We start from the raw sequence: 16,256 nt of genomic DNA, 5'->3' as shown, positions 1-16,256 counted from the left end.
ATCAGACCAAAAATTTGTGCGGGTACCTGTTAAATTCGGGTACCCGCTCCCCCCCGCCCCCCCCAAAGGTGCCAATCCTTAATGGAGAGTGGGGAAGCAGTCCTTAAAGAGGAACTTCCCCTTTTTGGGTGGAGCTCCGCTTTAAGCAGCGCAAATATTCACCATCCACCCCTCCTCAGTACAGTATTTATACAACTTTAGTAATTTTTTTTTTTTTTTTGGTGCATGCTATTGGACATTCAAAGGAAGTTGCACATAGCACATTTAAGGGCTGGTACATCACAAGAACTTGTCTTAGAACACTGTTAAAGTTCACCTTTGGGAACATGTTACACCCATTTTTAGGGTGGACCATGCAACATGTTCCCAACGCAGCAGCTCGATCTCTGCCCTCCCTGTGACAGGAGTACGGGGAGAAGTTCCCCATACTAGCTGTCAATTTTTAAACAGCACAGCTGTGTGTGGCTATGCCCACAAGGCCGCATCATTCATTCACAAAGTTCTGTGAATGAATGAACTACAAGTCCAAACAGCCTTAGCGGCTGTCTGCTTGTAGTTCTCAATGAACTACCATGGCACTGTGGAGCGCCATGGTAGTTCATGGATTCTTCCTGTCAGGATATCTGTTTGGACAAGCAGATATACTGACAGGTCTGCAAGAGACTTGCATGGCACCAGCAATCTGCTGATGACTGGTGCAATGTTTTACAGCATGGGTGTCAAGCTGGCGGCCCTCCAGCTGTAGCCAAACTACAAGTTCCATGTGGCATTGCAAGATTGACAGGTACAAGAAAGACTCCCAAAGGCAAAGGCATGATGGGACTAGTAGTTTTGCAACAGCTGGAAGGCCGACAGTTTGGCACCCCTGCTTTACAGGCCCCTGCAACCAAAAGTGTTTTAAAAGTAGAACTATAGGCAAATTTTTTTTTTTTTTTTTTTGGATAAAGTAAGGGAGGGTTATAACCACTGTCAGTTTATTTTTTGCCATCTGTGTCCCATTAGGGAAAATTACCTTCACTTCCTGTATTAGCCAAAACAGAAAAGGAGATAGAATCCTTGCAAATTAACAGAATTCCTTGGGGGCCCCCAGGTCACCAGAACTAGTGTCCCCATCAGAAAATTTCACCTCTATTACTTTTCAAAATTGGAGCTTTTACTTTCAATAATGGTAATAAAAGGACAAATTAGAGAGGGTGAATCTCCCTGAAGGGGGCACGGACAGCAAAAAAACAAAAACACAAAAAAAAACACACAACCTAGTAGGTGTTCTAATCCATCTCCACTGTCCAAAAGTTTAAAAAAAAAAAAAAAAAAGAGAAAGAAAGGTTTTAGTTATACTTAACCACTTCCCGTCTGGCCCATGTATATAAAAAACTGTCCGGACAGGAGCAATGTAGGGACGGGTGGCCGTTTATGAACATCCTCCCCACTTCCCTGCTTGTGCGAGCTTCCTGGGAGCGCGCAGCACCGCAATCCGGTGCCTGCTGTGCCCTCCGGACACAACGGAACACCGATCGCTGTACGGGACCCTCTGTGTGAGGTCCCGATCATGTGATCACTGATGGGCCAATTAGTGATCACATGAATAGTAGTAAGTAAGATGTCACTACTGACATCATTGCTTACTACATGTGAAATCTGTGAATTAGCAAAGAGATCACATGGTACAAGGCTATTCACAACAGCCTTGTACCATGTGACAAGCTGTGACCAATCACAGCTCACACAGTATTTCTCAATGGCAAGAATGCAGCCAGAGAGAAGGAGAAATGATTGCTTTTACAGCCTTTTAGGATTTATTGTTAGGGTGGCAGTATGTAATATATAAAAAAAAAAAAAAACCACAAATAGAAAATAAAAATGTAAAAAAAATATTTTTTTTAGAAAAATCATAATTTTTTGGTTAAAAACTAATTTGGGTTTTTTTTTTTACTAAAAAGATAAACTGAATAAATTTTGGCCAAGATTTATGAAGAACAATTATTTGCAAAATTGTATAAGAACAAAATGTTCTCAAACTTTTTTGGACTTTCATTTATATAAAAAAAAAAAAAAAAAAACCCAGTGGTGAATAAATACCACCAAATTAAAGTTTTATCGGTCTCACAAAAATGCTAAACAAATTCACATGGGTACAGTGTTGCATGACCATGCAATTGTCAAAGTGTGATAGCACTGTAAGCTGAAATTCAGCCTGGACAGGAAGGGGGTAAAGGGACTTGAAGTGGTTAAACCCACTTCTAGCTTTAAATTTGTGTAAACTACAGCACTTTATGTAAAATTTCCGCTTCTAAAGTCAGATTAATAAAAGAACCAGCCAGTATAAATGAAAAGATAAAAATAAAACTCTGCTCAGGTTCAGGACATGGTGCCACGCAGAGACATCCCTGTATAAAGGAATGGGTAAGCCTCTTGTTTGAACACGCAGAGAGGCACCTACTGAATAACACGAAGTGAGTGCACGCCAAGAAATATCACATAACCCATAATTCTTCTAGAAAATTTGGAACAGGGTGGTAGCAGGAAACAAGCACTTGATTTTTGTTTGAGGGTGGGGGGGGTGATCACTATTAAGTGACATGTCGGTAAACTAGCCGTAAATAAGAGCAACACAAAGACCCCAGACAAAGGCCGGCAACAGCTGCTAGAAACTAGCGCCGATTTATTAACATCTTTTGTATTTGATTTACAAAATTTCCATTGAGTTGTGTGCTAAAAGCAGCAAAGTACACGGTTAATGACAGCTGCTTTATGAACTCCCACAAGTACTATCCAAGGGGAAAATGTACATGTATTCTTATATTATAGATTAAGAAACTAAATGGTTAAAAAAGCCATTGAAAACCATATGAATTATTTAATTGTTCTGACCTCTCCAAGCGAACGAGAAATTACATCTGTTTGGTAATTGTGGACTCATATTATAAAAGCCATCACTGCCCTCTGTCCTGTCTAACCCATTGATCTACAGCAACTCTTGTTGTAGGAATGAACAAATAACAGACCTGTACAGGATCCAGGCAATAAAACGAAGATATTAAAGACTCCAAAAAAGGTTGGAAATTGTTTTTTTCTCTTTTTTGTTTTTAAATACCAAACATGTTACACTTGGTATGGTTTTGCACATGCATAGAAAGGATAAAAAAAAAAACAAAAAAAAAAAAAAAACACCTTCTGCCTTTAGAACCACTTTATTGCTAGCACTGATGGTTAAGAATATTTTGTCTACACACACGTATGTCCCCTGGCACCAAAAAGAAAACCTGCACAATCAAGGTAAAGCAGCAGATACACATTAAAGTGTTACTAAACGCGAAACAGTGAAATCAGTCTGTATATGCAGTAAAGCACGCTTGTTATACTCACTGTGGAACCTAAGGGGTTAATCCTCTGCATTGATCCTGAATTCTTTGATCCTCCCCTTCTTTCAGTGTCCCCCTATTATCTCCTGATAAGACATAAGGTTTGAAGACACTCTGCACATGCTCAGCTTGGTGTGTATTGCTAGAGAGGGTTTGTTTTGTTCTTGGGAGAATGGCCCTGTGCTGATCACATACAATCAGCACTGTCCAGACAGAGGTCATGGGTCCTGCATCCTCAGAGCAAAATGAAAACTCCTCTAACAAGCTTTAATATGTGCTTTGCTGGACACAAGACTGCTCTAACTGCTGATGAGAAAAGGTATTTAGAAGTTTATATTTACTAAAATAATTGCATTTCCATGTTGTGTGTACTGTGGGAGACCAGATATAGTGAATGCAGGGTCCTGGGTTTAGTAACTCTTTAACCCCCAAACCCCTCACGCAGTACACACTTACAGTGCTCAGCATAAATAAGTACACCCCTTTTTAAAAGTAAGATTTTAATCAATATCTGAATGAAAACAAGAACAATTTCCAAAATGTTGACAAAACTGAGTTTTATAGAACATTTGTTTAGCTCATTACATAAAAGTAAGGTTAATAATAGGATTACAAAATCTTCAGTTTTACTCAACTTAGTTGATGCAAAAATGAATACACCCCGCAACACAAACTGCTACATCTAGTATTTTGTACGACCTCCATGATTTGTAAGGACAGCACCAAATTTCTATGCATGTAGTAAACAAGTTGGCGACATATTGCTACATCTATCATTTTCCATTCTTCAAGAACGACCTCTATTAGAGGCTGGATGCTGGATGGAGAGTGATGCTCAACTTGTCTCCAAATTCCCCATAGGTGTTCGATTGGGTTCATATCAGGAGACATACTTGGCCACTGAATCCCTTTCACCCTGTTCTTCAGAAATGCAACAGCGGCCTTAGATGTCAGGTCGTTGTCATGTTGGAAAAGTGCACGACTACCAAGGGCACAGAGTGATGGTAGCATCTTCTCTTTCAATATAGAGCAGTAGATCTGTGAATTCATGATACCATCAATGAAATGCATCTCCCAAACACCAGCAACACTCATGCAGCCCCACAGAAGGACACTGCCACCACCACGTTTTTCTGAAGGCACCATACATATTTCTTTGTACCCCTCACCTTTGCGACGCCATACAGTTTTGAAGCCATCAGTTCCAAAAACATTTATCTTGGTCTCATCACTACAGAGCAAAGAGTCTCAGCAGTCTTTCAGCATGGGCCCTGGCAAATTCTAGGAGGGATTTTTTGTACATGGACTTTAGGAGAGCCTTCCTTCATGGACGACACCCATGCATGCCATTCCTCTGCAGGGTACGCCGTATTGTGTCACGGGTAACAATCACCCCAGTTTGCCTTTCTACTTCTTTAGCTAACGGCAGTGAACTTGTATGGCAATTTTCTTCAACACAGAAGATGCCCCTGTTAAGGTGTTCACTTCCATGGATGGTCTGGATGTCTCGGAGATGGTTGCAGTTCTATCTTTGTATCACTTTTGTTACAGTATTCTGACTGAGAAGTAAAGCTTAGCTAATCTTCATGTAGCCTTCACCTTTCTTGTGTAAAGAAATTTTCTCTCAGGCCTCGTGACATTTCTCTTCCATCTGGTGCCATTGCTTACAGCATGAAATGGGAAGGGGTTTTCTTTGTTAAAAGAGAAGTTCCACCCAAAAGGGGAAGTTCCGCTTTAATGCACTGTCCCCAGCTACCCATTAAGGATTGGCACCTTTGGGGAGCGGGTACCCGAATTTGACAAGTACCCGCTCACACTTCCACTGCGATTGGAAGCGGAAGTTGTCTTTCCCCGCCTCCTCCCCATAGTCTTCTGGGACATGACAGTTCCCAAAAGTCTACGGGGCCATTCACAAAGCACAGCGCTTCTCGTGCATGCGCAGCAGGCACCTGGCTGTGAAGCCGTAAGCTGTCACAGGCGGCTGCCCACACTAAAGATGCTGTTGCTTTGTTTAGTGTCTGGGACAGTAGTAAATACCTGGTACTACTGGGTATTAAAATTTTTTTTTTTTTTTTGGTACTTATATAGTGCTGTCAATTTACGCAGCGCTTTACATATAATGCACATATTATTCCCTAACCCTCAAGGAGCGTATAATCTAATGCCCCTAACTGACATTCATACGTACACATACTAGGGCCAATTTAGGCAGGAACCAATTAACCTACCGACATGTCTTTGCAGTGTGGGAGGAAACCCAGGCAGGCACAGGGAGAACATGCAAACTCTGTGCAGGTAGTGCCATGGTTGGGATTCGAACAGACAACCCTAGTGCTGCCAGGCGGATGTGCTAACCACTTAGCCACTGTGCTGCTGAAACATCAATACTGTCACAGTGAAGCCCATTACCCTATGTAAACTACACCTCTAGCTCACACAGAGCTTTCCTTTCACTACTGCCAGCTGTACAGAGCAGTGCGAGAGCCAATGGAAGAATATAGGTCTGGGCAGGTCTGCATTAAAGGAAACCTTTTGCTTTATCCTTGAATGGGCAAAGCACAGATGAACTTTAAATGTATCTTGTTTTTACAGAATTGAAGTAGGTTGGCAAAGATTGGCAGTTTCCTTTCTTATCAGGGGATACTTTGTCTTCCATACTTAGTCACTTGTCCTGGAACAAGTCTAGATCTAAGGAGTTCTTCCTTCCTATGAAAACAGGTGTAACAGCGCTACCACCTTCTCAATCCACAGCTCCAGACCCAATGCTCAGACTACAAGGCTCCCTAGGCCTCCACAAGACAATCCACTGGAGGAAAAAGTCAGCACCTGCGTAGGTCAACAAAACACGGTGTTCCTTTATTAAATCACATGAATACAGCAGTAAAAAACAGCCAACCTCCTGCTGCGTTCTATAACGGAAGAGTTCCTGAATTTTATATGGATAATCCAATCAACTGTAGAATCCAACCATACGTTTTCTTTGATTAATTAGACTGCTATAAACTAATCTGATTGGCTGCTATGGGAACTTACACATAACAGGCCTTTGCACGATCAAATTAAAGCCTCAAAGTCATTTCACGTATTGCAAACTCAACATAGGAGTGAGTCAAACAAGACAAAATTAATAGGTTAGATTTCCAAAATTCTGGAAGACTAAAAATGTAAACTTTTAATTAGGACTGTGTGATGTCCTTTGACAAAAAATATTAAAGCAAACCAGTACTGAAAGAATTATATACACGGCCATTGCTAATCTTATGTTCTGAAATTTTTCCTACCTACCACACTGATCAAAACTGTCACTGGTCAAAAACAGATCTGGACTTATTATATTTCAGGATCCATGCACACTAGGCAGATGAAAAAAAAAATGCCAAAACCTCAGGCAAAAAAAAGGCAGTATTAAAATGCTCATATTGCAAAAAGTTTGAGCATTTACAGGCATTTTCTTTAGAGGGTTTTTTTCAACAAAGTATTACCCTCTGCTCATTCTTCACTATAACCAATGTACACTTGAAAACGCTGTGAACACTCCTTTATGACAGTCAAACTTTTTTTTATATCTGAAGTCTCTCGATTCTGATGGGTTTTCCTGCCTGAATATGCTTCTCAAACATGCCTGAAAATTCCCCAATCTGCATGGACACTCAATTACTTCACTGGCTAGAATTAGGTCACAAAAATGAAAAACAAAACAAAAAAAAAACTCCACACATTCCCTTCATGTATACATCCAGTTTAATTTTATATACTGTAAATCCAGCCTCTTCCTCTTTTGAATGCTGAAGTTCCTCCCAAATATCTTGTGATGGGAGTGACTTTGGGTGGGAGGCCCATGGAACACAGACCCCTTGAGGGGTGGGGAGACCCCTGTGTCAACTCCCAAGCTCCCTATTATGTGTAAGTCACCCAGTACCCGTTAGGGGTACAGGGTGAAATGTTCTAATATTGGTGTGGGGGTTGTTCGTTGTTCACTGCCACGTGGTGCATCCCATTGTTCCATTGTGTGTCTTGCTTGGGAGCAAACTATTATGGCATGTAATGTTTCCGGCAGCCCTTCCCCCTGATGGGACGGCCTGCTGATGTCTTTCCTGTCTGGATGTGTATTTCCCTGCCCTGTGTATATATATATGGTATCCATGTTAAAATAAAGCAGTCTATTTCCTGTCTTTCATACAAGTCTGGTGCCGTCTCGTCTTGTATGGCCAGCGGTGGTGTCCGTGGATCTGTGTTCGGACAGGGAAGAGGGAGGCTAACGGAAATATCCTAGTGTAGTCTGGGTCTGGTTCCGTTACATATCTGGTGATCCAGCAAGTTATTTTTCATTTGGCAGCATGGAAGCAGACCCGCTGACGTGGTGAGTTTGCTTATCCCTGCTTTCTATTTTGATACAGGACACTATGCCAACACAAAGTGTGCCTGTATTACCAGTGACAGGAATGTGGACTTAAAAAAAAAACAAAAAAAAAAAAACTACTTGTCCAAGGGACTAAATCGGGGTCCCAATCTACTTGTCCTGATCGGTGTGATCAAATGCTTTTTATTTTTAAAAATTGCGCTATTTACATGCGGGGAATCTAGAAGTGATATATGCTCATCACTTCCGGTTTCCAATAAAAGTGGTGGACAAAACGGTTCCGGTCTGTCTGCCAGCTGGTTGATCGGGTGTCCCAGTGGGATGGGACTAGGGTTGCCAACTTTTTTTCAAACCAAACCTAAAACACTTCAGTGGCACACAGCAATTTTTGTTCTTTTCGTATACACTATAGGCCTGTAAAAGCTGCGACACCTTTGGATGGCCCAAGGAGGGGGTGTCAGTAGGGCAGTGGATGGTGCCAGTAGGGCACGAAAGTGTCCCATTCAAGTCAACAGGGGTTTCCCGCATTCATGGGCAATGCATGCAGTTGGGGGCGGTGCTGTGGGGGTTTAACAGGTGGTGAGGAGGTGATATAACATCTCCTCACTGCCTGTCAAGTGCCATCTGAAGAGCAATCTGAATGTGGATTGCTCTTCAGAGGGCACCATATGCAAATGTTCACTAAAGCTGTTCAGCTATTCCAGTATTTTCTGTGCAATCAGCAGGGAACTGGGGACAGGAACAGGACTACTGCTGAGTAACCTCCTGTCTGCCGCAATTACAAAAAAAAAAAAAAAAAACAACTTATGCTCAGCTGAAGGCCAGGGAAAGCAACAGGACAATTTAACCCCTGGGCTTAAGTGCTTAGCTCTTGTAGTACTCTGCAGCATTCCATGTTCATCAAACACCAGTGGTCTCATGTGTACACAGTGGTTCCTGACCTCCACTAATCCTTATGCAGCAATTCCGACAATTAAACTAGTCACGACCTTCAGTTCACTGCTGTACCATTGCGCCAGGGCATGTAATTGCCGGGAACAGCAGCAAAAGGATTACTACGCCTGCGCCCAAAAATCGCCAAATAGTCCTGGTGGAGTAATCCTTGTGCTGCGATTCCTGGCCATTACATGCCCCAAAGGATTGGTATGGAAGTGAAGATCAGGACTGTTGCATAAGGATTAGACCACTGTGTCTGATAAATATTATGTCTGTTATTCCACTGGCCCTCGGCGGAGCAGATGGAACCCAGAGCCATAGTTCCTAGACAGGACAGCCCCCAGACAGCGGTGGGAGAGGGGTCCGTCCACCAGCTCTAGACCCTGCTGCTTGCCCGCTGCAGGGCTAAATGTGGGGGGAAAGAAAAAAAAAAACAAAAAAAAAAAAAACAAACAAACAAAACCTCTTGCCGGGTGCTTAGAACTACATATCCCGGGCGTCAGGTGAATTAAACATCCCTGCAGTGATCAGATTAACTGCCAGGTCCCACAGCAGCTCGAAGAAGAACCCACATACGTAAGGCTCCATGCACACTAGCATTTAGTTTTTAAGCTCAAAAAAATGCTGGAAAAAACGCTGGATTAAATAAATAAAAAAAAAAAAAAAAAAAAAGGGCTGGTAATAGCATTTAGGAACGTTGTTACAGTACATCAAGAAAGAAGGGAGATTAAAAAAAAAAAGCTAGAAAGACAAGCTGTTGGAAGAGTTGCTGGAAAAAACGCTCTGTAAAACTATACAAAAACATTTTTTTTTCTGCTCCTTTACACGGAAGCTCAAAAAAACACCAATAGCCTAGTAGTATGCATGAACACATAGAACACCATTTAGCTTCTAGGAGCAGAAAGAAAAAGACAGCTAAAGTAGGCATGGAGCCTAAAACAGCTGCTTCTGTGCAGAGCCAGTCTGGAACACAGCAGGAAACGGACTTCCATGCTGTGTGAAAAAAGTGTCATGCTTTGAAAACTGACATGGCCCTGGATAATGAGGACCAAAATAAATTTTAAAAAATAATTTTTTTTAAAAAAAAAAAGGACACATTGAGATTATCAACACAACCTTGAAAATGCTGCACAGTCAATGATAAAAAAAACTGATCCTTGACTATCATTTTAAATTATATTGTAAAAACAAATTGTCCAGCAAAAGGTAAAACAGTTTGAGGATTTAAATTTAAAAAATTCTTATTTTTTTTGATGAGCAATCTTTTTTAAATTTCGTTTTATTAATGTTATAAAAAAGGCATGACAAAGTTACACTGATAAACAAAATCATTTATCTAACCCCCACTTTGTTTTGATTGAAAGAATCCTTTTACGTGTCAAATTCATAGTGTCATTGAACCATTAAATCACTGTGTGTAACCAGCATAACGTGTTCAAGACGCCCTATTCAAAAAGGTCAGCTCCTGGCACCCATGCTCCTCCAGTTACGCACAGGGCCAGCATCATCCCTCAGGCCCACAGGTGTCTAAGATTTGCTGTCAATCAGATCTGTGCAGATCAGAGGATAATCGACACTGGTGCTGGCAAAAGAGCTGGTACATCAATCTGTGGTTTGAGATGGCAGAGTATCTATTATCTACAACATTACACCCTTTAAAAAGGTGAAGGCGGGGTATGAATTTTAATGCATATTTACAATGGTCCAGATTGAACCAAAAGTAGGTATGAGCAATGTCCCGTGGAAGCAACTACGATAGCAGCAGTCTTTCAGGTCAATGAAGTGAAGAAGTGGGGCGATGAAGTCTTAATTTCTAACTCATCCAATCAGGAAACACCTTGTATTCAATCAAAATAAAAAATGGTGCAGCGCTAAAAATGATAAAATGATTATGTCTACCAAACGCATGCGTATGGTAGGTGCGTTTTCACAACGGCACACACTGAGACAGCAATATTGTACTGAAAATAACCCATGACCCGACGGCTTGATGTCAACGGCTTGCGAAAGGGCTCCTCAACGAGTTTCGAAAACCGCGTTCGTTGTCAAAAGGAGTATGCCTGTCACAGGCATACCCCTTTTGACAACGAACGCAGTGTTCGAAACGCGTTGAGGAGCCCTTTCGCAAGCCGTTGACGTCAAGCCGTCGGGTCACGGGGATCCGACGGCCACTACATTGTTTCAGCTGTATCATCTTCAGTGTACACCCCAGTATCCTGGAATAGTTGGATAATTGGCACTGGCTATCAACTTCCAGCACCATTGGGAAACCATCCCTGGCTGTATACCTGACTACATCCGATGGACCAGGGCATGTCCAGGAGCATATGATACAACACGCTTTTTATTATCGCTTCCGGTGAGTGCGCACTCTGCATGTTAATACATCCACCCAAGTGGAATAAGTATTCTGGGACTGTATAGAAGTTACTTGAAGATTGTATCAGTCCAAAGAAATTTGACAATTTCTGATAATTACCACGCATGTCATGATTATGCGTTTCCGATAGACATTTGCACTTTTAACATTTCATTATATCTGCTTATTTTCAGTACAATAATGCTGTCTCAGTGTGTGCCGTTGTAAAAACGCACCTACCATACACATGCGTTTGGTAGACGTAATTAATCATTTTTAGCGCTGCACCATTTTTTATTTTGATTGATTTGAAGGCACTTTGGTTTACATTTTAGTGTGTTCAGCTGCTCATCACTGGTTTCAACATTAGTGCTCGCTTCATTACCCTATTATTTTTGAACATTATATTCAATGGCTGCAGTATCAAGCAAGTAACCCCTGTGGTTACTATGCAGAAGGACAGTCGCTCAGAACTGAATTTCAAGATGGCTGCCATCATTGTAAAAGCAAAATACTGCATTGATTTGCAGCTTCCATAGGGTATAAGATATGCATATCTACATTGGTCCAAGCTGGATAAATGCAAACACGAAATAAATTTCACACTTAAACTTCTGCTTCAAGCCCTTTATAGGGAGTAAATATTCCTGGGCTCTGAATTTTTTTATTTTTTTTTTTGTAAAGAGCATTTTCATGATATGTTCAAAGCATAACTATTGTTAAAGTGTAACTAAAGGCAAAACACTTAGTTTTGGATAGAGCAGAGAAGGATTAACAGTCTTGTCAGTTATCTGTGCTCCCTCCATTAAGGAGATTTACCCTATTTGTCTTGTTTACAGTCCTCATTGAAAGTAAAAGAAAATCCCACATTTTGGGGTTGTCCCCAAAAACGTAAAAGGGGAAACCTTCCAACGTGGACCCTAGTTCTGGTGATCTCCAAGGAATTCCCTTCATTTGCAGATTTCTTCTCCCTTCTCGTTTGGCTATGGGACAGTAAGTGAAAGGAAATCTCTGAAATGGGACACAGATAGAGGGAAAAAAAAAAAAAAAAAAAAATCGAAAGACGGGTTATAACCCTTTCTTGCTCTATCCAGAATGAAAAAAAAAAAAAAAGGTTTGCCTATAGTTCTATTTTAAGCCCATCTTCCATTTTACAAGCAGGAAAGAAAAAAAAAATCAAAGTATTTTTAAAAATCAGAGAAAACTTTACAAGCAAGAGCAATCAACCAACTCACAGGTCAGTTTGTGCTGGGCAAACTGTTATTTCTTACAGAATTAGTACAAAGTTCCACAGATGGTCCAGGACAAACTGACCTGTGAGTTGGTTGACTGCTCTTGCTTGTAAAGTTCTCTGCATTGTTGATAAATCACTGGTGCACCATGTAAGAATATGTCAGGTAATGATCCTTCAAAAATTGGAAAGAAGGGAAAAGAAAAAAAAAAAAAAAAAAAAAAAAAAAAAAAAAGAAGGAGTAGATTTTTGCTTTCACTAGTTTCAAGAATACACTTTCTTTGTGACAAGCAGTGTGTGTGTGTGTGTGTGTGTGTGTGTGTGTGTGTGTGTGTGTGTGTGTGTGTGTGTGTGTGTGTGTGTGTGTGTGTGTGTGTGTGTGTATTTTTTTTAAATAATGAAAAGTCAATTAAATTTTCAAGTATGAGTAAGAGAAGAAAAAAAAAAAAAAACACTACACCATGTCAATTCCAGAAAACATTCCCAGTGTAAAGACCAGAAAGGCAAAAATCACTCCATGTTGGATAAAACAGTATAAAGAGGAAGCAAGTGGAGTTTACATGTACAGTATACTACAGTGTATCTGACATGCAACATTTGTCTGAGAGCCCTGGAGGGTGGTCATAGTAGATCCTGGATTCTAGAATCTGGTGTTCAGCACGTCACAGGGGTCTCCACGTGGGTCTTGCAGTGCAATGAGTATCCAAAATTGGGACATTGTAATGCGCTCCTATAAAACAGCATTTTAAATCTAAAAAGCACTTTTCTCAATGTGCTGAAAAAAAAAAACCCAACTTGACAGAAAACGTTCTGTATATTGCTCATTTGGAACAAAACATCAACTTTGTAACAGAGTGGCAAGACTTGATTATTTATACATATTTGTATGTTTTTGGTAACATTTTCTTCCATATCTCATGGCGGTTAAAAAGGATTAAAAATGGTTACCAACTTTGTGAAACTTTACACCAATTCTATAAGAATTATAGTAAACATATCTAACCCCCAAGAAAATATTAAAAATGGTTGGTAAGGCTGAAGGTTTTCACCTTCATGCATTCCCACAGCCCCCCTAACACCTACCTGAGCAGTTTGCTATTGGGGGCACTGGTCGAGGGGGAGGAGCCAGGAGCGACAGTGGGGACCCGAGAAGAACAACTGCTGCACAGAGCAGATAAGTATGACATGTTATTTAAAGAAAAAAAAAAAAAAAAAAAAAAAAAAAACACACACCACTGAAGCTTGAATATCACTTTAACAAGTCATACATATGAATATGAAAATAATAATGGAGTCTGGCCACCTTTTTGCTCTGTTACAAGTCATTTGAGTTTACATTTTATTAATTTCTGTGAAGTTATTAATTAGCAAGGGGAGATTTTTAAAAATAGCCTAAAAATATAAGACACACAGCACCTAGTTTAAATTACAAATAGCAGCCTAGTAATTGCCCATGTTGTGGAGCAATTATACACCGGAAGATTAGGATAAGTAAAGCTTACCGTGATAACAGCTTTGCTGAGACAGATGGATCCCCTGCAGCCATATTCAGTCTCATCTTCCGACTTATAATAGCTCAAGGTGTTGTTTTTTAGGACAACCCATCGATCCTGCCAGCCATGGATATAGTTGGTCCACTAGACAATACAAATGAAAAAAACTGCTGTTAAGAAAATAGACAAAATCATATTTTTTAGAAAAGTAATATAAAGATATAAGAGGCTAGCCATACAAAACCGATAGTTCAGTATTTGGTAGATGCTGGAGAGTTAGGACATCTGGCCAACGTAAAAGCAGACCTTTTATCAGCTAAATTCCACTTTACACCACTGTAATCTACCTATTTATAACCTTAAAAAGACAACTTTTTTGTCTTTGCATACACAGGGATTGGGAAAAAAATGGAAACACTACATGATTTGCAGGTGTGAAAGTGACAGGTTTCACATTGAAAGCGGAAGTGATGTGACATTTTCACTGCATGTGCTGCTAGTAATATGGAGTCATGTCAGAGCTTAGGGAGCTTCAAAGAGGTGTCGGCTTATCTGGTGCCTATGACTGAAGTTGCCAATTTATTTTTCACGAGGTGCAGTATCAAAAACTTATGACTACGTATACTATTTCCGGAAGAACGTCATCTGATAAGCATAAGCAGTGTCGACATGCAACAGACCAAAAGAGATAAAAAAAAAAGGACATTGCGCAGAATTGTGATCCGGAAAAAAGAAAACTGCTGCTAAATTGACAGCAGAGCTCAATCTCAGTCTTCACAGGACTGCGCATGCATGAGATTGTAAGATGTCTAGATTCACATGTATGCGGGTCTATGTGTAAATCACAGACTTTCCCGCACCAAAAACATGTTGCTAGTAGCAGGTGATTGGGGCTGCAGTTAGGAATTAAAAGAGAAGTTCACCTTTTGACCAAATATAAAAATGCCCTTTTTTGCAGGTAAAAAATAAAATGTGCATTTATTATTTTTGGCTGCAAGAACCGGTAAAGCATTGCACCAGCAATACATGTCAGTGTATCTGCTGATCCAAACAGGATGTACGGGTAAGCAGATATATTGTCAGGAAAGTTCAATGAACTACCACGGCACTCCACAGGAAGACATCTTACCACGGTGCTGCAGAGCGGCATGGTAGTTCATTGAGAACTACAAGCCAACAGCCGCTAAAGCTATGAATGAATGAGGATGTGAATGACGCAGCCGTGTGGGCAGAGCCCCGCATGGCCACTCCATTTTTAAAAAGTGACAGCCAGTATGGGGAAATTATCCCCAAACATCTGTCTCAGGGAAGGGTGAAATTGGGCAGTTGCTGTAGAATTGGCAACAAGTTACATGTTCCATCCTAAAAACATTACCGCAAAATTTCTGTAAAAAATACAAGCAAGTTACTTTTTTGGCACAAAAGCACAATAAATTGCCTTTTTTTTGTAAAATATAAAAGATGAGGTTGCATCGAGTAAATAGATATCCAACTTGTCAGTACCCTATATTTTCTATAGGTCGTCACTTTTAAGCGTCGCCTATAGTCACCAGTACAGTGTTAAGGAGGAGGTCTGGTGCTAGAATTATTGCTCTCATTCTGGCGTGTACAGCGATAGGTAACGTGTATCGCAATCGCAAAACAGTTTCATGCGTAGGCGCCCCAGCGTGTGCTTTTCCGTTTGTACGTGTATATATGTGGGGGTGTGGGGCCTCAATATTTTTTGGAGGGATGATATGTGCTTGGTTGTAATTTTCATTTCCTACAATCCAAAAAAAAAAAAAATTCTTTTTTACATCAAAGTCCCCTATGTGATGATTTTTGGTGACAAGTTCTTTTTGAGACATCCAAGGTCTAAAAGACCCTGGATGTCTCCTCTCTGCTCCACTGAAAGTGATCTGGTGCACATCGCACCATATTACATTCTTTCCTGGGAATTGCATTACAATCTCTCAGCGGGGACCTGGAAATGACATAGTCACGTCACTTCCAGGTCAGCACAACGGGAGAGGAGTGGACTTCTCTGCTCTTCTCCCTCCCCTCTAGCCAACAGATGAGCAAACAGCTTGGGAGACCTCACGCCGGGGGCACGGAGCGCTGCCACCGACTGCTTCACCTGACAGGTGAGCCCTGCTGCTTGCCTGCAGCAGGACTAAAGGTAGAAAGAAACTACCTGCCCGGCACCCAGAACTACATGTACTGGGTGTCAGGCAATAGGAATCCAACATCCCTGAAACTGTAGCATCAACTACAAACAGTAAACAGCACTGTGTTTTGGCAGTGGTACGGGACTTCCCATTCCTGGAACAAAACCAAGTCAGGAGCCTTCTCAGCCATTCACAGGAATCCTTGTATTTTATGAATGAATACAAAAGCTTCCCCTAAATGTTTGAGTCAGAGATTGTGATATCATCCACCTGCCTCTCCAACACCACAGGGTGGTTTAGGGCACTTAGAAATATAGGACAAAAGTACATTTGTCCCATCAGAAACCAATTTAAAAAATTGTTAAAAA

The 16,256-nt window shown here is 40.9% G+C and overlaps 1 protein-coding gene across 1 annotated transcript in view; it reads right to left on the bottom strand.

The window, feature by feature from the left end:
- LOC149436096 (ceramide transfer protein) overlaps window positions 1–14,891 on the bottom strand; it is a 139,755-nt gene extending 124,864 nt beyond the window's left edge. The window contains exons 1-2 of the mRNA XM_089661967.1: window positions 14,871–14,891; window positions 13,751–13,885 (exon numbers count right to left, since the gene is read on the bottom strand). Of these exons, the coding sequence (XP_089518093.1) occupies window positions 13,751–13,885; window positions 14,871–14,891 (156 nt within the window). The remainder of the gene's footprint in view (window positions 1–13,750; window positions 13,886–14,870) is intronic.
- Window positions 14,892–16,256: the final 1,365 nt, after the last annotated feature.

The sequence above is a fragment of the Staurois parvus genome, unplaced genomic scaffold (assembly GCF_062004578.1).
Source record: "Staurois parvus isolate SC_StPar_1 unplaced genomic scaffold, SC_StPar_1.0 ptg001418l, whole genome shotgun sequence".
Classification (NCBI taxonomy): Eukaryota; Metazoa; Chordata; class Amphibia; order Anura; family Ranidae; genus Staurois; species Staurois parvus.
The sequence above is the reverse complement of the archived record's forward strand: the minus strand, read 5'-3'. Positions and strand labels throughout refer to the sequence as shown.